At 43.7% G+C, this 26,945-nt stretch overlaps 1 protein-coding gene across 3 annotated transcripts in view; it reads right to left on the bottom strand.

Moving 5' to 3' along the window:
- Positions 1–26,945, bottom strand: part of NPR3 (natriuretic peptide receptor 3) — a 67,440-nt gene that overhangs the window by 32,535 nt on the left and 7,960 nt on the right. For all 3 annotated transcript variants that reach the window (XM_025181393.2, XM_025181394.2, XM_006116523.4), the window contains 2 exons: positions 24,749–24,871; positions 21,140–21,306 (listed from right to left, as the gene is read on the bottom strand). In XM_025181393.2, coding sequence (XP_025037178.1) covers positions 21,140–21,306; positions 24,749–24,871 — 290 coding nt within the window. The remainder of the gene's footprint in view (positions 1–21,139; positions 21,307–24,748; positions 24,872–26,945) is intronic.

Here is a 26,945-nt window from a genome sequence, read left to right as displayed (position 1 = left end):
GGCTTCCAAAGTTGAGTAGCCCTGGCTTATACTATAGATCAGGGGTAGACAATAAAAAAATGGCAGCCTACAGGGTTAGTCTCTGGCGGGCCACCGCTACTATGTTTACCTGTGCCTCTGCAGATATTGGAGGGTCACAGAGGGAAGCGTCGCAGATCAGGACACTGCTTCCCACTGAACAAGACATTTTCTCTAATGTAATCAAAGGTAACTTTTGCTCCAAGATGCATCACTGAGCAGGGTACCAAGACTGCATAGCACTCAACACACACTATGAGTTTTCCGTTAAAAGCATTTTTGGAAAAGAGCATCTAGATTGGCACAGATGCTTTTCCGCAAAAGCACTTTTTGCAGAAAAGCATCCGTGCCAATCTAGACGCGCTTTTCTGCAAAAAAGCCCCGATCGCCATTTTCGCGATCAGGGCTTTTTTGCGGAAAACAAATCTCAGCTGTCTACACTGGCCCTTTTGCGCAAAAGCTTTGCGCAAAAGGGACTTTTGCCTGAACGGGAGCAGAATAGTATTTCCGCAAGAAGCGCTGATTTCTTACAGTAGAAAGTCAGTGCTTTTGTGGAAATTCAAGCAGCCAGTGTAGACAGCTGACAAGTTTTTCCAGAAAAGCAGCTGATTTTCCGGAAAACTGGCCAGTCTAGACACAGCCTATATGATTAACAAGCAGGGAAGAGTTGACGTATATGCTGCCTCCAGTAATATACCTGCTGCTGCTGGCCCTGGACACAGTTACCTTTTACCCCAGAGGGATGAGTCAAGCCCAGGATTTGTCATTACTGTTTTGCCTAGACAAATATAATTAAATAGCGAGAGTATTATCTGCAACAAACACTGAGCCATGTGCTACCTAGAACTTGCTATCCATGAGAGTTCTGCATGTGGACTCAGGGCAGTATTTAACCCATGATAGCTACCCCATGATATATTTTAATATCACACTTGGGCCATAACTGGCAAACTGTTCAATAAAACATCTATTAAAACAAAATTTGAAAACCACCCTTGTTAGTGAGCATTAACAAAATTACTCAGATTCCAGGGAACTTAAGCTTTCTGCCTGGGTAGGTTATTGTCATTTAATAAAGACAAATGTATCATAATATATTTATTCATGTATTTCTTTCTTTTAATTCAGACTTCAAATCATTAAACTCAAAGATACGGTAGGAAGGTCACATAGGCAGAAAAGCTCAGAGAAAAAGGAATTCAGGAGAGCTGGCAGTTTCTCAAAGCACAGCACTAAAGACATAGCAGTGAACTATCCCAAAACAAAGAAAAGATAGACAGAGACATAAAAAGGCAGTACCAGGAGATTCTACAACTACATTAGGAGCAAGAGAAAGCTGAAGGAAAACACAGATCCACAACTTAGCAGGAATAATGGATGACATCAAGCAGGCTGAAGCATTTAATGCTTGTTTTGCTTCAGTTTTCACTAAAAAGGTTAATTGTGACCAGATGTTTAACACAATTAATATTACCAAGGGGGAGGAATACAAGGCAGAACGGGAAAAGAACAGGATAAGTAATAGCTGATAAATTACATGCATTCAAGTTGGCAGGGCCTGATGAAATTAACCCAATGGTACCTAAGGAATTAGCAAAGCAGAATCTCAGAGCCATTAGTAATTATCCTTGAAAACTCATGGACTGATAACTGAGATCCTGGAGCATGGGAGCTCACTGGTCCAGCAACCTCAGGACCTGACTGCTCCCAGATGAGGGATTTTGTCAGACCAGGGGAGGTCATTTTTGGACCTTTGCCACCAGCCCCCCTGACCCAGCTGCTGGCCTCCCAGCCAGCTCCCCACTTGCTGCTGGCCCCGATGCCCTGCCTACCCACTGGGCAGCCATCCCTGCGGTGGCTACACTCGGCAGCCAAGCACTGGGGCTCCAGGCAGCTGTACACACCATGCACTGGGGTTTCCAGCAGCACCCCAGATGCTCTGTCCCAGGTGTACCCAAGTCAGCTGCTGCTGAAACTGACCAGCAGCTGATTCCAGGAAGCTGGGGCACAGCAGCTCTGTCTCAGGCTTCCTGGAGTCAGCCGCTGGTCAATTTCAGCAGCGGCTGAATCCGGGACAGCTGGGGTGCTGCCGGGTTGGTTCCGCAGCCCCGAGGGGCAGCGCTACTGGACCTACCCGGCAGCACTCTAGCTGTTCTGCCCCCTGCTTCCCGGATTCAGTGCTGGTCAGTTTTAGCAGCGGCTGAATCGGGGAAGCTGGGGGCAGAGCAGCTCCAATGGTCCGGCTGCCCGGAGCACTTCCGGGTTCCTGATGGTGCCAAACCATCAGGAGTTCCGGACCGTCAGATGCCAGACCATCGGAGTTTTACTGTACTGAGAGGATCAGAAGGTGATAAAGGAAAACCCAACATGGATTTGTCAAGAACAAATCATGCCAAACCAATCTACATTTTCTTTGTTGACAGGGTTATTGGCCTATGTGAGAGGTGGAAGCAGCAGACATGATATATCTTGCTTTTTAGTAAGGCCTTTGACACAGTCCCACAAGACATACTCATAAGCAAAGTAGGGAAATGCACCTATAGATGAAAATCTCAGGAATCAAGGTCTGCTGCAAAGCCAGTCTATTTAGTACTCGTCAGGCCTCCCCGCTTGAGGACTGTATCCTGTTTTGGACCCTGCGCTTTCAGAAAGATGAAGACAAACTGAAAAGCACCCAGAGAAAAGCTACAGAAGTGAAAATAAAGGTTTAGAATGCCTGAATAATAAGGAAATGTTTTTAAAAATGGGCATGTTCAGTCTTGAGAAAAGAAGACTTAGACGGAGACCTGATAGAAGTCTTCAGGTATGTTAAGACTGTTATAAAGGGGAGTCTGATCAATTATTCCCATGTCCACTGAAGGTAAGACACAAAGTAATCTATTTTATCTACAGCAAGGTACATTTAGGTTAGATATTAGGAAATATTTGAAAGCTATAAGGATAGTTAAGTTCTCGAATAAGCTCCCAAACGAATCCCAATCACTGGGACTATGTCTACACTACAAGGCTTTTGTGCAAAAAACAGCAGAGTGTCCACACCTCAAGTGCATTTTTGCACAAGAAAATTGACAGGACAGAGGGCTTTTGCCGGTAGAGTTATTCCTCTCCCCATGAGGAATAACTCCTTTTTGTGCTACAGCTCTTGCGCAAAAAGGTAGGTGTGGACGCTCCAGAGGGTTTTTGCACAAGAAACCCCTACTGGCAAAAGCACAGGTGCTCTGATGGCCATTCTGTGAATGGCCATCAGAGCTTTCTTGCACAAGAATGTCCATGCAGTGTGGACTCTCTCTTGTGCAAAAGCACATTGCTTTTGTGATGCGCTTTGAGGTGTGGACGCGTTTTTGCACGAGAAGTTTTTGAACAAAAATTTTTGCACAAAAACCTTGCAGTGTAGACTAAGCCTGGAGATTTTTAAGACTAGGTTAAACAAACACCTATCAGGGACTGGTTTACAATTTCTTGGTCCTGCCTCATTGTTGGGGGCAGTAGAGGAGATCCCCCCTGTCTTCCAACCCTATATTTCTATGATTAGTTCTTCCTTATTTTTCATTCATAATCATTAAGTGGTTAATTTACTCTTCATCATCCATCTGGCACATCCACAAGCTCTTTTGTTCCAATTGGGATTTAAAGTATAAATCAATTTCAGTTCTAAGCTGCAGGATACGAACACAGTAAAATGCAGAACTGAACAGAGTACAGCAATGGAAAATTACACACAAGTGCAAGGAAGAATCCCTCCGGCACAATGATTATACTGGTTCCCCATTGTTTTATTTATTTATTGCTTACTCTACTTTTTTACTAGTGCATTCCTTTGGTCTGATTATCTGAAAATAACCTTAAATTTCCATTCACTGCCTGCTGCCAACATACCAAACAGCAGTCATCATAAATATAACCTAAAACTAATCTATGAATTAAGATTACTAAATGCTTAATGGCAATAAGACTCCCTGCTTCAGTAGATTTGGGACCTGATCCCAAACCTACTGAAGTCAATGGGAGTCTTTAACATTGGCTGCTATGTGCTCCATAGAGTCCTCAAGGAAGAGGGTAAATACCTTGGTTATACATCAGGGCTACGTCTAGACTGGCATAATTTTCTGCAAATGTTTTTAACAAAAAAGTTTTCCGTTAAAAGCATTTGCGGAAAAGAGCGTCTAGATTGGCACGGACGCTTTTCCGCAAAAGCACTTTTTGCAGAAAAGCGTCGTGCCAATCTAGATGCGGTTTTGCCAAGAAAGCCCCGATCACCATTTTCGCGTTCGGGGCTTTTTTGCACAAAACAATACCGCGTTGTCTACACTGGCCCTCTTGCGCAAAAGCTTTTGCCCGAACGAGAGCAGCATAGTATTTCCGCAAGAACACTGAGAATCTTACATGAGATGGTCAGTGTTCTTGCGGAAATTCAAGCGGCCAGTGTAGACAGCTGACAAGATTTTCCACAAAAGCAAAAACTTGCCAGTCTAGACGCAGCCCAGGAGTCTCATTATCTTCCAGAATTAGGGAATGTTGGTCAGAGCAGGGAACTGGAAATCGGGGGGAAATCCTGGTTCCACTGAAAGCAATGGGAATTTTGCCATTATCTTCAATAAGACCAGGATTTCACCCAGGACTCCTAGATTTTCTATTCCTAGCTCTCATCTAACATATAGTATAATCATGGGTAGGTCATTATATCTCTCTGTGGCTTAGTTATGATATGTTTATTTACCGCCAAGGTGTTGTCAGGCCTAACTAATCAGTAGGGGTATGTCTACACTACAAAGTTAATTCGAACTAACAGACGTGAGTTTAAATTAACTTTGATAGGCGCTACACATGCAAACCGCTAGTTCGAACTTAATTCGAACTAGCGGAGCGCTTAATTCGAACTAGGTAAACCTCATTCCACGAGGACTAACGCCTAGTTCGAATTAACTAGTTTGAATTAAGGGCTGTGTAGCCTCTTAATTCGAACTAGTGGGAGGCTAGCCCTCCCCAGCTTTCCCTGGTGGCCACTCTGGGCACCACCAGGGAAACTCTTCTGCCCCCCTCCCCGCCCTGGAGCCCTTAAAGGGGCACGGGCTGGCTACGGTGCCCATGCCAGGTGCAAGTCTGCCAGCACCCAGCCAGCAGACCCTGCACCTGGCACGGCTCGAGCCAGCCACCCGCTGTCACCCAGCCCTCCGCCTCTTCCCGGGACCAGGCTGGTGGCTCTCGGGAGCCTGCTCAGGTCCGCAAGAGGCGGGCGCCCACCTGGTCTAGTGCGGACATCGTGGACCTCATCCACGACCTCCGCACTAGGCACAGGAAAGTGGCCGTCTAGGGCAGGACAGCTGCCAGCCTGGCCACGCAGGAGCAGGTGTGCATGAAAATCAGGGTGGTCCAGTGAGACCCCCGACCCTGAGCCCTGAGCTTAGAATGGCCGTACTGGGTCAGACCAAAGGTCCATCTAGCCCAGTAGCCTGTCTGCCAACAGTGGCCAACACTAGGGACCCTGGAGGGGATGGACCGAAACAATGATCAAGCCATTTGTCTCGTGCCATCCATCTCCAGCCTTCCACAAACAGAGGCCAGGGACACCATTTCTACCCCCTGGCTAATACCACTCCATGGACCCAACCTCCATGACTTTATCTCACTTCTCTTTAAACTCTGTTATAGTTCTAGCCTTCACAGCCTCCTGCGGCAAGGAGTTCCACAGGTTGACTATTTGCTTTGTGAAGAAGAACTTTCTGTTATTAGTTTGAAGCCTGCTACTCATTCATTTCATTTGGTGTCCTTTAGTCCTTCTATTATGGGAAGCAATGAAGAACTTTTCTTTATGCACCCTCGCCATACCACTCGTGCTTTTATAGACCTCTATCCTGTCCCGCCTCCGTCTCCTCTTTTGTAAGCTGAAAAGTCCCAGTCTCTTTAGCCTGTCTTCATATGGGACCTGTTCCAAACCCCTGATCATTTTAGTTGCCCTCCACTCTCCCAGCCTCTCTCTTCCCCTCTCCCACCTCCTTTTCCCAGTCTCCCCGAGTTTTGTTCAATAAACAGAGTTTCTATTTTTGAACACACGTGTCCTTTATTTTGTACATCAGGTAGGGGGGCTAGGGAGGGGTAAGTGGAAGGGGCTGAGGGAGGAATGGGGTACGAGCCCCCGATGGGGAGGACTGGGGTGGCTCTGCAGGCTCCTCGGGCTGGAAGCTCTCCTGCAGCCCCCCGATTGACCCCCCCCCCCCCCCCGGATGGCAGCCTGCACTCAGGGCACTCCAAGCCAGGACTGCTTTGCAAGCGGGGAACCCCTGAGAACTGTCTGTCTGGGGTGGGGGTCGGGTCCCTTTAAGCACAGCCCTCGGCTAGCCTGAGACAGCAGCTCCACGCTTTAAGTCCTCATCTGATGCCCTGCCTGCACTGCTTCCGGCCATCCTTAACCTCGGTTCAGGGTCCACTCAGTGTGGACATGCTAGTTCGAATTAGCAAAACGCTAATTCAAACTAGTTTTTAAGTCTGGATGTGCTAATTCGAATTAGCTTAGTTCGAATTAACTAATTCGAACTAAGTTAGTTCGAATTAGTGCTGTAGTGTAGACATACCCTAGTACTGTTTGACACCGGAAAGAAATAATTAAATAAATAATTTATTAGATTAATTTTTTCTTTATTTAGCAAATAAAGTATTCATTAACATAAACTAGATACAGCACTAGACAAATACTGGAAAATATTAGATGGCAAATAATGTTTTCCTGTAAACATGGTGAAATTCACCTAACCATGTAGTCAGTCAATAATATTTGAACAACCCTATGAATTAAGTGTCTATACAGCAGTGTTTTAGATCTGAGGAACAAAGTGTAACATTACTGTCAATTGATTATTAAAAACTCATCTAAAATGTTCCACTCCTCTTTTAAAAAAATCATTACTAACTCCTGTAATAACAACATTGAACATGCAAGTATACAGATGTTATATTTCTACCTACATTGGCAAAGTTCTAATGGAAAAAATTATGAGAAATATTTTTTTCAGCTGAATGCAAATGCATCTGAAGAAATTCTTTTGTTTCAAACACATCAATCACCTTCCTGACAGTCTACAAAGGCTACATATAATACTGGCTGTGTGAATGCTTACATTTTAATGGTAAGAAGTTTGAATAGCTTTTAATGTGACCATTAGTGCACTGTGGCTGAAAATGGAAATCTAGTCATCTGGTAACCCAAAGAATAGTGTTTTTATTAGATCCTACATAAAAATTAAAAACTGCAGAAGTAGGCCAGTTTTGCAAGTGTGAATGAATCACAGTTCTTTAGAATAATAAGTAACCAGAAAATTTAAAAGACTCAGTTTCACTTGAGATAAATTAAGTGGTTCAACCCAGGCAGGATAGGACAAATAGGAAGGACACTTTTTGTTAAATATTTACTGTGCTGACCTTGTACACATGTAACATATATTGGGGGCCTGGATTCTGTACTGCTGAATATCACAAAAACAGTTCACATCATTTGAAATACTTTATTTTTATATAGCTCTTGGATTATATCTAACTAGTTCTCATACCAGACTGAGTAAAATCTCCAAATTTGGGGAGGTGTAGAAATGTTATACTGAAGTCAACTCTACTATGCTAAGCCTTTAAATAAACACAGGACATTTATTCCATACAAGCTGATGGCATCTGAAAACTGCTAAGCAAACCTGATACCAGGGTATGACTAGAGCCAATTTATAGCAACGTGTAAAGACTATAGTGTTCCCTCCTGATTCATCATAGCTGCAGAAAGGTTATGCAGAAAGAATCTGTTTTCAGTGCTGTCCAAGCCTTCCTTATAGAAGCTTCCTATCAAATTTCTCCAGGAAATGTCAATAGAATTCTCTTTAGTTTCCAGACTGCCTTATTAGTTTAATTATTCTTAAAATCTACAGGAAATAATCCCTACTCTTGGTGTCTAATGGTTGGGTAAAATATTCTAGTTAGTACCATTCTCTATTAAATCATAAGACTTTCCTATGGAGACACAAAGTTATGAAAAAATAAAGTTAGCTTCAGATTATGCTCTACAAATTGTGTCATTTGGAAGGTTTCATTGTACTGAGGCTTGCCCTGGGTATTGCTACTTTCACCATCTCAGAAGAGGGAAAAAAAACTAACAAGCCCTGGGTTCCATTACTTAAAATATTGTAGGATGTGCTCACGTCTCATGGCTATCTGAAGACCTTCTACGTCAGTGATCTCCAACCTTTTTAAGCATAAGATCACTTTTTGAATTTAAGTGCAATCCAGGATCCACCTCAAACCCAAATACCCCTGCCCTGCCTCCTTCCCATCTCTCCTCAGAGGTCTTGCCCCTGCTCACTCCATCCTCCCTCCCCTATCTCACTCACTTTTCTCATGCTGGGGTAGGGGCTTGGGGTGCAGGAGGGGTTCAGGACTGGGGCCAGGGTTCAGAATGCTGGCTCCAGCTGTGCACCACTTACCACAGGTGGCTTCTGGGTGGTGGTGCAGCGGTCTAAGGGAGGCTCATCCATCCTCTGGCCCTGCTCCACTCCCAAAGCAGCCAGCAAACTCTCTCTATCCCTGCCTCTCCTCCCCCGCTGTGTGGAGATGGGGTACATGGTGGAGGGAGGGGCATCCTGACATCAGCACCCCCTCCTCTTCTTCCTGTGCCTGCACAGCAAGCAGCAGGCTCCCAGGAATGAGGAGCACTTCTAAGGCAGAGGGCAGGAGCAGCATAGCAGAGCTGAGAGAGGCAGATGAAATGCCAGCACTTGACAGCCTCCTGGCCAAACCTCTCAGGATCACCTGTCAAAGGTTCCAAGATCTACCAGTAGATTCCGATCTACTGGTTGGTGACCACTATATTGATATGTGTGTTGCTTTAAGAATGCTCTCTGCACCTGAAGAGCTCACTAAGGCGGGGTTGTCATGGTGAATGAGCTTCTCATTAAATACCAGAGTTAATGGGCATACTATCTTGCAAAACCTGATAGCAGGTAACTAATGCAAATGTTCAGGCTGCTGTTATATATGTCTCTACATTCATATATTTTTTAAATGCTGGGTTTCGGTTAATACGGTTTATTTGGTTGACAGCTACTTCTTTTAACTACAGAACCCAAAGATTCATAAACTGAAGTCCACTAATGTGCAAAAAGAAATAGGGTTTCATGACCATTGGATCTGTTTTCTTTGGCCCTATTTATACCAAGCAAAAAAAGCACTGAAAGAAATCATTGCCTGCAATGACATGAACATATACCACTTGTACAATGACTTGTATCTCACTCATCACAGGCATTTTGCAAGGTTTGGTTGAAAACCATGAAAAAAAGTTTTTAAGCTGTGGTTTGGCTGAACTGGTGCAAGTTTACAATGACTTCTCCTGCCAGGGAGGAATGCAAGCCACAAGTATTGCACTGGTTCAGTGGGCCCTCCCAATCCCATTTCTAAAAATGGTGGCATCAAGTTAGGAACAATTCCTAGAAGCCCTGGTGCCTCAAAAAACATATTATGCACAATGGGATAAATAGTTGACAAGCCTACTGAATGCATTGCTGCAATTGTAGTTGATAGGGGGATGTGTGTGTGTGTATGTGTACATGTACCAAAAAGTTCTTTCAAAATCTGTGCACTAAATGGTTAGAAGTGCAAACAATGCCACAAACAAACTATGCATTCAGTGTCTACAATGGTATCTCATTTTACTATCAACAGGACTCTGAATATAGCAGTCCTTCTTTCACACTTGCACACATATGCAAAACTTGTTAATAACTTAAGGACATAAAAAGTGCTATACAGGATCAAAATGATCATTCAATATCTTCTCTTTAACAATGAACAGTATCGGCTGCCCCATAGGATGGGGGCAAAACCCACTGCCAAAGGTAGATATGGATGGCAATGCCCGTAAGGAAAGTTTTTTCTCAATCCCCATTAGCTAGAGGTTATATTATGCTCTGTAGCTTGTGGGTTCACAGCCCTTCCAAAACTCTTGAATTCTTTTTTATACGCTTTACTATGATAGCTCTGGATAGTCTCAGTGTACAGAGATGATGCATAATGGGGGGGAGGGGAACTGTAATATAAAGGTTTTAGTGGTATGAAGTGAGATTCAGGCAGGGCACAAGAAACTCCGGCAGAAGGATGGGAGGCCTTGTGACCCTGCATCCCTTCTCCCCATATGTTGCCTCTGTCACTAAAAATGTCCCATCCTCTTTGGAATTCTGCTATATTCTTGGCTTGACAGACTAACCAACTAATTGAAAGTTTGGTGGAAGAAATATTTACTTTAATCAGTTTAATGTTCTGCCTATCACTTCCACTGACTGACTGTCCCCTTGTTCTGGTGTTGTGAAGAAAGCTGACTAAAAATTTCCAAGCTGGCCATCTTTCATGTCCCATCTTATTCATCTTCTCTCTGAAGTAAAAAATCCCAGTCTTTTCAGTCAGTCTCTTTTCACATGTTAGGTTTCCCCTTGGAATGAACTGAGCCTTTTGTTTCCCTTTTGGATTCCTCCTCCAAATACTTTAACTCTATTCAAGGGAAGAAGAAAGATGTGGGGAGGATCCTCTACTGGGATTCCCAGACCTTCTTCCATTGCTTGTGTGCACGAGAACTCTCATTCTCTTTGTTCATCTAATCCATCCTAAAAATATATTGCTTCTACCAAACTCACTATGTTAACCCTCCTAAGTCAGTTGTAGGAAGTCAAAAAGGGGTCTGCCAGGATGACCCTGACTAGACTTACTCAGACATTGCCTCTTTTTTGAGTCCCCTTGATCTGTGGGATTTTTTCAAATAACAGGAAATGTTAAGTCAGTTGGCTTGTTACCTATCTCTTAAAACAATAAAAGCCAGCATCCTTCTATGTTAATCTTCTTTACCAGGCCTGGACATCTTTATAATGTTCCATCTGCCCGTTGAGCTCCTAATCCTGCAAGCAGTCATGCATGTGAGTAACTTTATCCCCGTGAATAGGTCTGTTGAATTAAATGGGACTATTTTAAGTGTTAGAAGAATCAGGAACTTACATTATAAACTCTTGAGATAGGAACAGGGTGTGATATGTACAGCACCATAGGTGCTAGAACACGGGGTACTGCCACACCCTCTGGCTTCGAGTGGTTTCCATCACATACAGACTTTATACTTTGATTCAATGGCACCTCCCTCCCCACCACTACACAAATTGCTTTAGCAGTCCTGTACAGCACTGAGCACCCGGTCAGCGCTTGGTAAATAAAAATATGGATATGGCATAAGATCACAAACCCAGAATATGCCTGGATAAAAATCAATAGGGATGTCAATGTGTAGACAACTATATGATGAACCAATGTGTGTAGTTAGGCTTATTGGTTAATTCTGTCAACTACACACATTGTGGGCTTATCGGTTAATTTTGTCAACTACACACATTCTGTCCCCTCTCACCCCCACTTGCTGCCTCTGTCTTGGAGGCAGTGGGGGGGGGGGGGGGGGAAGGGAGTAGGAGCTGATGCCTGTGAGGATCTGACTTAAAATCTATATCCCCAAGAACACTGGATCTGCCTGATCCCCACCATCCCCATGCTGCTGCCTCTGATGGAGAGGCAGCAGCATGGAGGGTGAGGGGTGTAGGCTGGAACTGATACACACACGGAGCTGGCTTTCAAGCAGGCTCCCTGTGCATCTCAGCTCCACGGACTTGCCTGACCTTCCCCCCTTTCCCCCCTTGCTGCCTCCTTAAAAGCCAGCTCCCTGGTGCCACCTTCCCCTCATCCCCTGCACTGCTGACTCTGATAGCGTGGTGGTGGGGCAGGGACGGCTGCTGTGAAGCAGCCTCTGTCCTCAGCAACCTGGACTAACTATAGACAGAGGCTGCTCCATAGCAGCAGCTCCAGTTTGTGGGGAATTCAAGCTCCCTGTGGAAAGGGACTGCTGCTGCGGAGCAGCCTCTGTCCGTGGGGAGCTTGAACCCCCCTATGGACAGGGGCTACTGCCACCCTGTGCTGCTGCCGCCTCTCTATCAGAGGTAGCAGTGGGGGGCAGCAGGCAGCCGATCTGCATGGTGAGCTGGTTTTTAAACTGACTCTCCTCACAGACCTGCTCCTGCCTGCCAACCCACACGGCTGTCTCTGATAGAGAGGCAGCAGCGCAAGGTGGCAGGGGGCGTCTCGGGGTGGGACTGGGAGCACAGTGGCTGATGGCCCTGCCTCTGGGGACTATCGAATAGTCGTGTATCTGCTAAGATTTCATTGGTTACACACCTATTCAATTACATGATACCTAACATCCCTAGAAATCAATAGCATCTATTTAGTCCTAGAGAGCCCCTGTGACAGGTGGTAAGCTCCCTAAGGGTATGTCTACAACTAGCCCCTTAGTTCGAACTAGGGAGGCTAATGTAGGCATTCGAAGTTGCAAATGAAGTTGCAAATTTAAATATCCCGGGCTTCATTTGAATCTTCCCGTCCTTTAGTCTGAACTCTGTGCCCACGGCTACACGCGGCATGGAGTAGGTAGTTCGAATTAGGATCTCTAATTCGAACTACCATTACTCCGCGTGGAACGAGGTGTACCGGTAGTTCGAATTAGAGATCGTAATTCGAACTACCTACTCTGTGCCGCGTGTAGCTGCGGGCATGGAGTTCGGACTAAGGGACTTTTAGAAATGGCGGCGCCCGGGAAGATGCAAATGAAGTCCGGGATATTTAAATCCCGGGCTTCATTTGCAACTTCGAATGCCTACATTAGCCTCCATAGTTCGAACTAGGGGGCTAGTGTAGACATACCCTAAATGCTGAATAGCTGAGGGCCATCCATCCAACCCAGACTACCGTAGAGGCACCACTGGATTGGATCGGGTTGCTACAATGAAAATGGAAGCTCAGGAGGCTGCAGGAAGTCAGAAAGGCTTCTGCAAGGCCCTGACTAGACTTACTGTACATCTATGTTCTCAGTCATTGCCTCTTTTTTAGTCTCTTTTGTCCGGGGGATTTTTTTCAAATAACAGGAAATGTCCACAGTTTTTGCAGAGCAGACAAGCCACAGCTCAGAAAGATCCTGATTGGTTCACTTCCTGATTGGTCCCATCCCTGCATCCACAGCTGACTGCAGCATTCTCCTGCAAGACACAACTGCCAGATCCTGTCCACGCAGACTTTGGTTTTAAGCCCTGGGGGAAAGGTTTCTGTGGGGAAGTACTGACTGATGGCTGTTAATGTATCCTGGGCTTGCGCCAGCCATCCTACCACCATGACAGGGAGTATCTCTGCCCTTCACCTCCAGTAAGTACTTCTGCTTCATGAATCTCCAACTGTACTCCCCTCCAATTTTCCTACTCCAGTAGCATCTTCTCTTTTTGGGAACCTGAAATATGGTAACCCTACTGATACCAGGGGCTTGGAGTGGGAAATCAAACCCAGAGCCTGAGGCTCCAACCAGGCAGGCACTGAGAATAAACTGCCCAAGGAGGAAACACACCAGTCAGGAAGTCCTTGGGAGCTGTGTGGGTTGGAGGTTCGTGGAAATGAGCAGACTCTAGCAGAAAGTCCTGTGCTGTGTGGGGTTTCCATGCCTAGATTAGAGGCAGGACAAGCTGGGGTGTGACCTGATGAGAGGGTAAAACTATGGGCTATGTTTTGGAACTGTGAGTTTTATTCTGGAGCTTTATTTATGTGAATAAACTCAAGACACCCAAGAAAGGATGGTGAATGGGTGAGAAAAACCTGGATGGAGTTTAAGAAGTCCCCTGAGGGGGGAACTGAGGAAGGCTGCTTAAACTATCACTCCAGATCGTGAGGGGCACATAGGAAGTAGATGACCCCACTATAGCTCCCCTCCCCTTTCTGTCAGGGAGTCAGATCCTGAGCTGGTGTAATTTCTGGTGTAAATTAACTTCACTGAAATTAATGGAGTGACACTGATCTAGATCCTCTGCTAGTAAAAAAACCAGACTGCTTAAGAGTTGGCACAGGTAACCTCTTGTCTCCATTTGGGCCTCATCATGGGTGTTCAGGTCTGCCCACATAGACAGATTTGAAGGCCAGGGCCATAATTTTCAACTGAACATTTTCTGTTACATCTCTAAAAAAAACAAACAAACAAAAAACAACCTCAAGCTTTTTGACTCCAGTAAATTCTCTCGTGCTGAAATCTTAATCCAACATAGCTGACTGCAGCTCTGCTCATAAAAGTAATCCTCCCCTGTAGCTGGAATGTGAGCGTCCAGGGATGTAACATCCCTGAATACCCGTTGAGACAAGCACTTATGTCCTGAGGAAAAAAAGGGATCAAATGGCCACCTTGTGTGTGGGGTGTGATGGTTTTGGTTTTTTTTTTGGGGGGGGAGTTGTTTTTGGCACTGGATTGCTATTTGCTACCATATTTGCTGCTACTGCTGAGGTCTTTATCACCTAAATCCCCTCAGACTTTTTGTTCAAATGACTTCATCTTTGCTGGGTTTAGCTTTGTGTGCAGTTAAATAAAGAACTTCTAGTTGAATGTTATTTTTCATAAGCTACTTTGGGACTATGAAATGCAGTGGATGTAGTTATTGGCTTCTAGAAAAGTCAGTCAGTGAGTGCCCTGGATTTTTTAAATGTCAGTTTATGCAAAATGAACTAGAATACACGCTTGGTCTACTCTAGTTCAAACAAAACAAGCCCAACCCTGCACTCCTTTGGAAATCAGTGGCACTATTCCTGTGAATTTAAATGGGAACAAGATCTGGCCCAGTATTAGCTTTTGGTAATGCTAAAAGCATAATGCACAAAAACCTATAAAAAGACCTGCAATTTTCAACATCTTTTTTCCTGGTTAGTGACATATAATAGACATATCTGCTTAGTATTTTAAAGAACAAATATGCTGCCTGCATTCTAATATTTCACAGATGTAAATGCATATGTCTGTTTACTAAAATTAAATGCGACTGTGAAACCAAAGTAAAATGATTGGAGAGAAATATACAAGTATACAAGACTAACTTTCTAAACATGTACATTTCAGTGAGTCTAATGTTTTTATTTTTAAATCATAAGTAAATTTTTGTACTAACTGGTTCATGATTTAACATCTTCAAAAATACCCCGAGATTCTCCGCTCTCCCCAGACCCACAGAAAAACTAAACAAGTATCAATAGTAAGAGGAATATATTTCCTACCTTTCATGGTACTAATCAACTGCAAACAACTTACCTATATTCAATATTTTTTGTTTAAGAAACAAATATGTTTGAGACTAGTCTTTCTCACCATTAGGAAAGCAACAAAGGCAATATCCCCAATTAAAAAAAAACTGGAGTGGCTCCTAAATCAAAAAAACTTAGGTATCAGGAGTCCAACATTGTTCCTATTAAAATCAGTGGGAAAACTCCCACTGACTTCAATGAGTGCACAACTGGGCTCCACATCCCTAATTACGTTTTGCTGATAGAATTAATCTTCTTCTTAATAAGATGGCATGTGAACTCATTTTTTCTTGCTACTAAAAGAAACATGAGGTTTGCTTTTATTTTTTCAAACACAATTAGCAAAGCTCTCTAGACACTGAATAAACCTATTCATTTGAACAAATTATGCCCTGCCAGAGGCATAACCCCTTCTCTCCAAACTCTTTCCTATTCTGATGCAGTCAAAAGTGACACAAAAGCCTGTCTGTGCATTTGCCCTGCTTGGCTGGATCTGAGAAGACAAATGGGACATACACCATTGAATATGTTTTATATTTTTCCTGTTGCTTTCAGTGACTTTACTGAATTGCTTATTTCTCTCTTCCCCCAATCTTTGTGAGTGTACAATCCCAATTAAAGGATGATGTAAGGCAATACACGTGGGGGAAGGGTCTGGCACGGATGTTATGGATGAAGTGATAAATTTTATGACTACTGCTACCTCCCACATAGCTTTTGTAGATAATTGGTGAAGCACTGAGAGTTTCTTTAGAGGTTTCCCTTCTGGGCCTTCTCATTTAGAAGACTTAAACCTTAAAAATAATAGATTGGCACATTGTAAAAGGTAGAGTCTAGCTGATCTAAATAATGTAGCTAGCTTTGCCTTTGTTCTCATTTGTTGGGTGGGAGAGCTTTGCAGGCATTGTCCTTTTTGTGATGCTCATTTTGAATGTTGGGAAGAGGTTAGTGGATAAGAAAAAACCTCACACATCTTTCCCAAAAAACAATGCTGCTGTGCAGTTAACATGGTTGGAATGTTTATTTAATTAGTTAAATTTTCAGCTTTTAAATGAGAAGAAAAAACAAGCCCTGGGTGGCCTGCTAACCTCAAACGAGCAAATATCCAAGGTTATAAAATCATCCCAGCTCAGAATACTGGGTTAGATATAAAAACAACATTTATTGAATTCTACCCCCAAGCCAGGAACAGAGGTAGCATTAAGAAGTTGCAAACTGAAGCCTTAAGCCAATGCATTAAGTGCTCCCTGTTATTTAATAAAATTGGACTGTGAATATACTTGAACTGAAATACTGTTTCTTGCTAAGCATTTTTTACACCAACATGTCTGTCTGAAGTTATTCTCCCCCCAGTACAGAGGCAGTTGCAATTGCTAACGTCAAATAAATGCAAATCACGCCCATCACCATCTCTGGCACATTTATCTCAGAGCTCTTATGTTATGCCTTTAATCCAAACACCTCAAATCACTCTACAAGTGTTCAGAGTGTTCTGTGAGTAGCTGATTAATACCTTGTTTATATCCCAGACAGTAACGGGGCAATATACTAGCTAGTAACATTAGGCTGTTTTACTTTCCCTAGCTATGACTATCCATCCCAGATGGATATTGAGAAGTTTCAACTACTAAGGACCTGATCCCACAGTGCAGAGGAGCAAGCAAGTCCAAATAGACTTCTAAAGGAGTTAAGCGCCTGCTGTAGGGGCTAATCCTACATCTACTTAGTCAATTAGGCTACGTCTAGACTGGCATGATCTTGCACAAAAACTCATTAGTGCAAGAGTTCTTGCATTAAAGTAGTTGTGCAAGAGAGTGTCTACACTGGCATGTGCTTTTGTGCAAGAGATGTGCTTTTGCGCAAGAACATCCATGCCAGTGTAGACGCTCTCTTGCACAAGAAAGCTCTGATGGCCATTTTAACCATAGGGGCTTCTTGCGCAATAAATTCGTGTTGCCTGTCTACACTGGCCTTTTGCACAAGAACAGTTGCACAAAAGGGCTTATTCCTGAGCGGGAGCATCATAGTTCTTGCACAAGAAGCCCTGATTTCATACAGTAGAACGTCAGTTTACTTGTGCAAGAACACACGGCCAGAGTAGATAGGCAGCAAGTTTTTGCGCAAGAACGGCCGCTTTGGCGCAAGATCGCGCCAGTGTAGACACAACCCTGGAGTTTGGCATTGGGTAGCAGGATAGAATGTGAAGACCATATTATCAGAAAATTTTAGTTCCAATATAAGTGACCATATATTCTAAAGAGCAACATGTTGGGTGTTGGACTTTTGGGCAAGTATTTCTGTTATTTAGGTAGAGAAATAACATTTTTTTAGGTAGATAATAACCTGCACCAGATCCCAAGACTGGAAGGAGGAGTCAGGCCCTTAGGACAGGAGCTTTTGCTGCAGAGTTGGCTCATTCTCCAATGACCTCCCCTTGCTGTCGGGGTGAAATTAGGCTGGATTTGCTGGGGTTTGGATAATAAAAAAAGACATAGTGCAGTTGATGGATTGCCTTATTACAAAGTTTGGGAGCAAAAGATCTATTGCCTTCTTAAAAACTCAATCTACCATTTGTTCGTCTGTCACTAGAGTGCGATGAAAGACTGCATAAAGAAATAGGTACACTCAGTCAGGTTGCCATTGACCATTCTTGACTATAGGGATGTCTCTTATCAATGATAGCAACTGCTTATGTGGAAAAGCAACATCAGGAATGTTTTGTGCATTTTTAGCTTCTTTCTGGGCAATGTACCAGCTGCAAACAAGGAGGAAGGCCAGTACCTTGTAAGCATAAAAATGCAAATACTCTTGTTTGCCCGTGTGAGGGAGCCTGCTGATCTCTCACACACATTGTGCTAATTCTGAACTTTATAATGGGAGTCATATTTTCCTGACAGTGTCATTGTAGCCAGGCTGAACTGATACACGCATGGGCCTCTCTAAGGGTATGTCTACACTGCAAAGTTAACTTCCAGAGCGTCTACACAAGCAAACCGCTATTTTGAATTAAATTCTAAATAGCAGAGCGCTTAATTCGAGTTTGGGATACCTCATTCTACAAGGAGTAATGGCAAACTCGAATTAGCTAATTTGGAATAAGCGCTGCGTAGACGCTTAGTCCGAATTAGCTGGCCTCCAGCCTTCCCAGTTTCCCCTGGTGGCCACTCTAAACCAAACCAGGAAAACTCTTCTCCCTCCCCCCAGCCCCGGAGCCCTTAAAGGGGCAGACTCTGGCCACAGTGCCAGTGCCAGCTCAAAGCCTGCCAGCCCAGAGCCAGCAGTCACTGCCCCGACCCAGTGGCCCCAAAACATGAGCCAGCAAGCCACTGACAGCCAGACCTCCACTGCGCCCCAGGAGCAGTCTGCCAGCTCCCAGGAGCCTGCCAGGGCCCGGAGAAGGCGGGCGCCTTCCTGGTCCAGGGCGGAGATCAGGGTGGACCGTACTCAGGTTTGGGGGGTAGCCCCCAATGTCCATGATCTCCACACTAGACAGAGGAACGCAGCCATCTGTGGCAGGAAAGATGCCAGCCTGACCACCAAAGGCCACATGCGAACCCAGGAGCAGGTTTGCATGAAAATCAAGTTGGTCTGGCAAGACTCCCCAACCCTGAGCTTCCCCTCCCCCTTCCTCCCCCTTCCAGCTCCCTCCTCCCAGGTTTCCCCCTCCCCTCTCTCACCCTCATTCCCACCCCAGTTTTGGTCAACAGAGAGAGTTTGTTTTTGGCAAGAAACGTGTTTTTATTTGACATCAGGAAGGGGCGTTAGGGAGGGGTAAGTGGAAGGACGTGAGGGAGGAATGAGGCACAAGCCCCCAGTGGGGCAGACCAGGGAGGCTCTTAGTGCTCCTCAGGGTAGAAGGTCTCCTGCAGGGCCTCCTGGATACTGACAGCCCCCCAATGGACCTCCCGGATGGCAGCCTGCAGAAAGTGCAGCCAGGCTCGCAGCAACACGTTTACGAGAAGCACCAGAGTGCCCAGGGGCAACTCTGGCTCCATGTTGCAGAGTGCTGTGGTGTCCCGAGTGAGGGCAACCAGAGCATGCAGAGACACAAATGCTTTGCTGTCCCTCATCGAGGCAGGCAAGCAAGCAGGGATACCTGAAAACCGGCAGCCACACACAGACGCTCATGACCTGATGCCCTGCCTGACCTGGTTCTGGCTGGCCTTACATCCAATTCTGTGTCCAGTCAGTGTGGATGCAGTATTTCGAATTAGCAAAATGCTAATTCGAGCTGCATTTTGTGTGTAGACGTGTTAATTCGAATTAGCTTAAGTTGAATTAACTATTTCAAATTAAGATAACTTGAATTAACGCTATAGTGTAGACATATCCTAACTTCAAAGTGGGCTCCATGTCCTACAGAACCATAGAGTGCCTCTCCTTCTTTCCAAACTGTCCTTCCCTAGTCCACCCACCTTTGCCTGCTTTTGACTTCACTGACTTCTGGGCTGACTCCCCTGGCCATTGGGCTGCTCTTGCATTCCAAACATTAGTTTAGCTGATCTTGGCAAGTCTTCAGTTCTTGCTGGTGGGAGTCAGCATTTGTCACTTTCCTTAACAGACTTCAAAGGCAGCATTATACTTATCCTCATGTCCTGTGGGAGTTGTGCTCTCTTACAACTACATCTGGAAAAATGTGCAACTTGAACAGGCTTCCTGTGCCATTGACGGGGTACTACTTGAGCTCAGTCATGCTTTCTGTGTCATTGTAGCAGTCAGGTGTGACCGAGGCTCTCTAGGATTCACAGCCTACCTATTTCCATCTGATTTGCATGTTTTCAAGTGGCTGGAATTACAACCCAAACTGTAACTGTAAACCCTCCTCGGTAGGGGTATGTCTACTCTACCCCCCTAGTTCGAACTGCGGGGTGGTTAATGTAGTCATACGAACTTGCAAATGAAGCCCGGGATTTGAATTTCCCGGGCTTCATTTGCATGAAGCCGGCCGGCGCCATTTTTAAATGCCAGCTCGTTCGGACTCAGTGCCACGTGGCTACACGCGGCACGGACTAGCTAGTTCGGATGAGGTTTCCTAATCTGAACTAGCTGTACGCCTCATCCAAACTAGCTAGTCCGTGCTGCGTGTAGCCGCGCGACACGGAGTCCGAACTAGCCGGCATTTAAAAATGGCGCCGGCCGGCTTCATGCAGATGAAGCCCGGGAAATTCAAATCCCGGGCTTCATTTGCAACTCCGTATGACTACATTACCCCCCCTAGTTCGAACTAGGGGGGTAGTGTAGACATACGCTAGCAGTGTCAAAAAGGCCTTACATTCCAAATAACCCTTCCCACTATTTAAAACCACAAATAGGTGATAGATTTTCAATTAGAGCTTCTCTATGGTAAGTTAAGACTACAGTTTCCCAGAAGCATCTTGCTCTAGAGGTGAATGGTAAAAGGAAATATAGTATTTCCCTCCCTCTTTGGAGCATTGTGGTACTTCCAGCCTTACAACACTTGACAGGATTTGTGGAATACCTCCAGTGGGTATACGAACAGTTAAAAGCACACAGACAATTTTAGCATGGTAAGCTTAAAGATCAAGAAAAATGTAATTTAGTTGATATAACAGTCAAGCACAACCTGCTAAGACCCCATATCCCTGAAGGAAAAAGCATGAGGGAGAGCTGGAGTAAGAGAGAATATACAGAGATCAAGAAAAAATATTTTACCAATAAAAGGAGTGTGCTGAAAGATGGACGTGTTAGAGGAGTGTGGCGCCCCTGTTTCTCCTGCCTCTCCCCTGTGTACTGCCTGATGACTGTGGACAACCATAAAGAGCAATTTCTTTAGCCAGAGAGAAAAACATCTTACCAGAGAGTTCACAAAGGTAACAGTGAGTTTCACATCAGAACCAAGGTGTTTTTGACAGTCAGAATAGGCCACTTTGTCACCTTTGATTTAATCAGGAGCCTGTTTTTGAGGATGCTAAAAGCTGTAGGCTCATAATCAAGTACTTACGTAATCATCCTCGTTCAGACCTTCTTTCTGAACAGAACTTTTCACTTCCATGGAAAACCTCTCAAACTCAGGTTTCACTGTCCTCAGTAGTGTGACTGTTTGGAGGGATGAGTAGGCTTGCTTTGCTTCAAGGTCATGTTTGTCTCCTCTCTTCCACGAGCCATTTCCTAAGGGAGAAATAAAAATATTTACAATTCCAGGCTAATTTGCATAAAGGGCTCTCTCTCTCTCTTTCTGTTTAAATATCCCCTATATGTTGCTTGGGGCAGACAGCAATATACAATGTACATTCGTGCAATATGTGTGGTGAAGCTAATGTAAGAATTCAACATACCTCTTGATGAGAGAGAAACAAAATAGGAAGGGGGACTGGCATAATGCCTTTGAAATGATGGTACAGATTATGTTCCTCAGTCAGAAGCCCAGCCTAGAAGAACGGTGAGCACTGAGATTTTCTTCCTATATTTGCTCGTTTATTTTTAAGATCGGGAGTCAAGTGTAGATATGTACAAATAACATCCTCAAATACAGAGAAAAAGGGTGTGTAGGGGCAAGCACAAATGAGAAGGAGACAAATTGGGTTCTGTTCCCAATCGATGTGCCTCTGACTCCCTTTAAACTTTGAGCAAAGTCAGGTCTAAGTAGAGTCAGAGGAGTAAAATAATTACCTGGAATGATGCCATCAGGGCCTGATCTAGCCACTAATCACCCAGCTCTCCCACTGACATCAATGGGAATGCCGTGTGCATAATGGCTGCAGGACAGACCCAATTTCTCTTAGCAGAAAACAAACACCCAACCACGAAAGTGACACTACACACATGGCACTTGCATCTGCTCAATGACACAACAGGCAAGAGACTAGACTCAGGAAACGAATTCAGTAATCTGAAAACTCAATTACAGCTCATTTCTTTTAGTGCCTTTGCCTGCTTGGGCCTGATCCTGTCATGTGCTGAGTACTTCCTATGCATTGGCTGAGCCCAAAGGTCTAAATCAAAGCCCACAGAGGCTAGTGGAAAGGTTCTCAGTGTCTTGGATAGGGTTTTAATCTTTTCTGTGAATTGATAAATTATGATGCCTTGGGGGAATGTCTGCGACCTTAAACAACTTGCTTTTAAATGCTTAACAATAATTTTAAAAGACAGTTTTATTTTTGGAATTAAAAGTCATTTGGGGCTAAAAGTACAAAGATTAGAATGGCAGAACATAAGCAGCTGTTGAGATTTGGAATGTAGAAACACATTGAACCCTGAGATGAGGGAGGATGTGATCATTCAGCCTGGTTTAGGAAACTTGTTGATTTATAGAGTCAAAAAGCAGGTGGGAAAGGAACGGAGGAAGATGAGATGGAGTGATTACCAGAGATTGCAGTGGCCAGATACCAAATATTCTATCTGCCTTGACTTTGGACTATATGCCTGCGTAGGGGGGTGGGATGGGAGCTAAAGATATTACGGCCATGAGAGGGTTACATGGACTCTGGGTCCAGGCATGCAAATAGATGAAATACGGAAGAAGCCTGCTTTGTCTCCTCTGTTCCCTGTTGTGTTGTGATAGCAGCTGAGCCATTGGAGAGATATAGTTTGCTGCTTGTTGGTACAGGCCAATTGCAAGTTACTCACATAGTTCCCCAGTCTCACATATATGCCACATTTGGGATCCTGGCTTTCCCAGAGAAAGCTGAGCATCAGGTAATATTGGTCCTAAATATGAATATTGATCCTAAATGTGTACATCAGTCTGATCTAAACGTGTTTAATCGAAAAGCTGTTTTAACTAGAAACAGAGAAGCTACCTTTACTTAACAGAGTTTCTAAAGTAAATTGCACATCGTTTTGGGGATGGAATCTGGGAGCAGCACTTAAAATACTTTCTGATGTACCACTGTAACTGTTGCAGCTTCAACAATTAATGTGCCTCTTTAGAAATTAAAATAATCTTTAAGAACAGAAAAGAAGTGTGATCGTGTGGCCTTATAGAAACAAAAGCTACTTGAAACCCTGAAATATTCAGTCTTACAGCTCTGTAACTTTTGATAGTTTCAGTAACACAAAGTTAATTCAAACTATAATAGGAGGTATGGAAATTCAGTTGACAACAATTTGTGTACAGTCAGTTTCATTGATTCCTCTTAGTAGTTAGTTTGCCCCTTATTAAAACAGAAGAGCATTCTAATGTTCCCCCCCTAGGAATGATTTACAGAAATGTTCAAGAAATGCTATTTAAACAATGTGGCATCAGAAGTTAGAACTGAAAATAAACAACAACAACAACAAAAACCCAACACATATATTGTGTCAGTCGCCAAGAAATCAGATATACAGTGCTCTCTTATCTCTGGGGTACTAGTGCTGAGTCCTTGGAGAAATATTTACCTAAGCATAACTTTTAGTAATGGATGTGTAGAGCACAGAAATATAAGCACATCACATGTATGTGACTACCTTGTACTGGTGCAAAGTTGTGAACATAACTGCTTTTGTGCACCAGATGATACTACAGGGCTACATATTGCAGTTTGTCTCTACAGGAGTATGTGCTTCAAAAATCTGGAGCATATATTAGATCAATGGTTTCCAGCTACTGGCAAAGGTACTTATCTGGGCTATGTCTGCACTGTACAGTTATTTCAGAATAAGCTATTCAGGAATATTTATTCCTAAATAGCTTATTTTGAAATAGCATGTCTACACTGCAGTGAAGCCTCAAAGTTAGTCTGAGGCAGACTTCCCTAATGTAGACGTGCTATCTCAATGTAGAGCCTCAGGAGGAATAACTTAGAATGGCCCTGGTGACGGGCTATTTCAAAATAGCAGAAGTGGAGCGTCTATACATGCCTTATTTTGACATAGCTATTTCGGAATAGGCATTATTCTTTATAGAATGAGGTTATAGAAGTTGGAACAAGCCATTATTTCGAAATAATTTTGAAATAACAGAATTGCTGTATAGATGTTCACAGAGTTATTTCGGAATAACAGCTTTTATTCTGAAATAACTTTGCTGTGTAGACACACCCCTGCAGTACTCCCACTAATTTCATTTGGGCTAGGATTTCACCCTAGGACTTCAAACTTTTCTGTCTGGTGGTCTAGGCAACCCCTCAATACTTTAACAATGACTCTTTGTGCTGGTATTTGCCATGTCACCACTGCCTACCTCCCAGTCAGCCATATGCACTCTAGCCCACAATGGGAGCTGGGCTATTCCATGCCCAAAACTTTGCAATCACAAGACTGGGATTTAGAGCAACCTGCTGTGAATTAGAGCACACATAAGAGAATAGAAAGTAGTGAGAACAGGATGGTATAAAAATGTCTTTGTTGGAGGCAGTTTTCCCTCAATGTAAGGGAAGTTCTATACTACATCTCCCATTTACCCACATAGTTTCTTCACAGAGATCAGTCCAGAAATAGTTAAATCCAGAATTTCTGGTTTTCTTCTTGCTAATATCATAATTCAAGTTGCGGGTAACCTCAGGGTCAGGGTGAGATAGTGGTGTATTTTAAGACACATCATGGTATATTTTAAGAGCAACAAATCTAAAAATGTTATCATGTTTACTAAAGTTTTGCAACATACTGGTGGGTGGGGGAATAATATTACCATATGACGAGCTGTTGAAGAGTTCAATATTGAAAAAAGCGTAGTCTCCATTGGTCATTCCTTGTCGATGAGCAGCTAACATGATGTTCCTTATTGTGTCACCGCTGGCACACATTATTACAACTGGTGGAGGAAAATGGAAAACAGAGATAAGAAGCTGTTCTTGAAACCTCTGGGAATAGATTACAAAGCTTGTCCGTTGCCAGAGACAGTGACCTAAACTGTGCTCCCAGCATTTTAAGAATCATGGGAACAGGGCTAACAATTAAATCTGGGATTTCCAAAAGGAGCCTCCAGGAGACAGGGCTCCAGCTCTCCTTAAGAACCCGTACAAATACCAAAGCTCAATCCTTTACTCACTGAAGTCAATGCCGAAAATCCTATCGACTTCAGTAGGCAAAGAGTTATACCCACACATGATCTTACTCTTGATCCATGTCATGTGGTTTTTGTTGGTTGGTTGGTTGAATTGTGCATTTAATTTTTATTACAGCAATAATATCTAGTGCTTACAAAGCACTTTTCATCAATAGCTCTTAAAGTGCAATATAAAGGAGTATCACTATCTCCGTTTTATGGCTTTGAAAACTGAGGCACAGCTGTAGAAGTATCTTGCCCAAAGTCACTCACTAGGCCAATTTCAGAGCCAGAAAAAGAAACCAGGTCTCCTGACTCCCTATCCAGTGCTCTAGCCACTGCCTTGTTCTTGCAAGTGAATAAGATATTATTCTAAGATTTAGTATAAGGTGATAAAATTATCTAAAATTTCATTTTGAATATTTTGGAAACAGTTTCAATGTTAAAAGACTCAAGGTCTCACTTATCCATGATCCAAAAGCCAGGTAAAGATTTGGATCCTAAAATATGATCTGCTGTTATCCAGCAGTATTCCATCCAAGTGAATGGGTCCGTGCTAGCAAATTAGAAGAACTCTGCTATCATCCAGTAGGTAACATCCAGGCAATATTTACATTACTTCAAATTCTAAATACAGAGATGTAGCTGGGCACTTGGCATTCTGATTTGTACTGTATGCTGGAGATTAGGACATTACAGGGGAAATCTACCAAATGTCAGAATTGGTGTCAGTGATTTGCCGGACAACCTATTGGAAAGTTCAATGAGCTTAAAAGAGAAGTCTGGTCAAAAACTCCAATGGCATGTTAATAGTCAGTTTTGTGTATGTGATGAAATTCACTCCTTCCCACTAATATTTGAGCAAAGAAACTTTGTTCAGGAAGCAAACTGCAATGGCACAAACTGGAAACTGCAGGGATACACTCTACTCCCCAACCTGCTGCTAATAGCTTACAGCTGCTAGTCCAGTGCCAGCCTATAGGAACATAGTTGCTGTTCAATCATACTGCCTTTTTTGTAGCCATTTGATCTGTGAAAGCATGAATCTAATCCCTGTTTCTCCCTCTGTACTAGCTTAATGATGCTGGCACATAGTCAGTTAAGACATTGAGGATATGCCTAGACCACAGGCTTCTTTCAGAAGAAGCTTTTCCAGAAGAGATTGTGTCCACACTGAATGGACGCTATCTTGCATTTCAGCTGTGATTACTACAGATGGAGTGGCCACCAGGGCACCTGTGCTTTTTCCTCTTTCCTCTTCTTTCAAAAGAACTCCCTCTTCCCCATCCACACGCGCCTTTTTCCGGAAGATCTCTTTCAGAACAAGGCTTCTTTCTCATAGAATGAGGATTATCAATGTCAGAAAAACCTCTCTGTTCTTTCAATTTTCTTTCAGAAGAATGTGACTGCAGTGTGGACGTAATTGAAGTTTTTTTGGAAAAATGGCCATTTTTCCACAAAAACCTCTGTAGTGTAGACATACCCAAAGGCTACTCAACCTCTTTCCCTCTCCCCTTTCATCAAGAGGTGTACTTCCCACTTAGTAAACAGTCTATATTACACACTGCTATACAACTTCAAAACACACCTGAAACTCAATGACCCATTAAATATTTGCACATCTGGGTCCAGAGAGAGCATTCTGTTCCCATTCCTAAAATGGAAAGGATGGAGAAAGCAAAGAAGGCAGTCAAGTGTGATATAAGTATGCTTGTTTAATGGCTTGGCCTATGAGATTTGATCAGAAAATTCAAAAATTGTCAGCATGTTAACTAAAAAGAAACCTAACCTATATTCCACAGACATTCTATCATGCATCGCCAAGCTACAACAATGGAAG

Source organism: Pelodiscus sinensis, chromosome 6, assembly GCF_049634645.1.
Source record: "Pelodiscus sinensis isolate JC-2024 chromosome 6, ASM4963464v1, whole genome shotgun sequence".
Taxonomy (NCBI): Eukaryota; Metazoa; Chordata; order Testudines; family Trionychidae; genus Pelodiscus; species Pelodiscus sinensis.
This window is presented reverse-complemented; position numbering and strand designations above follow the sequence as displayed.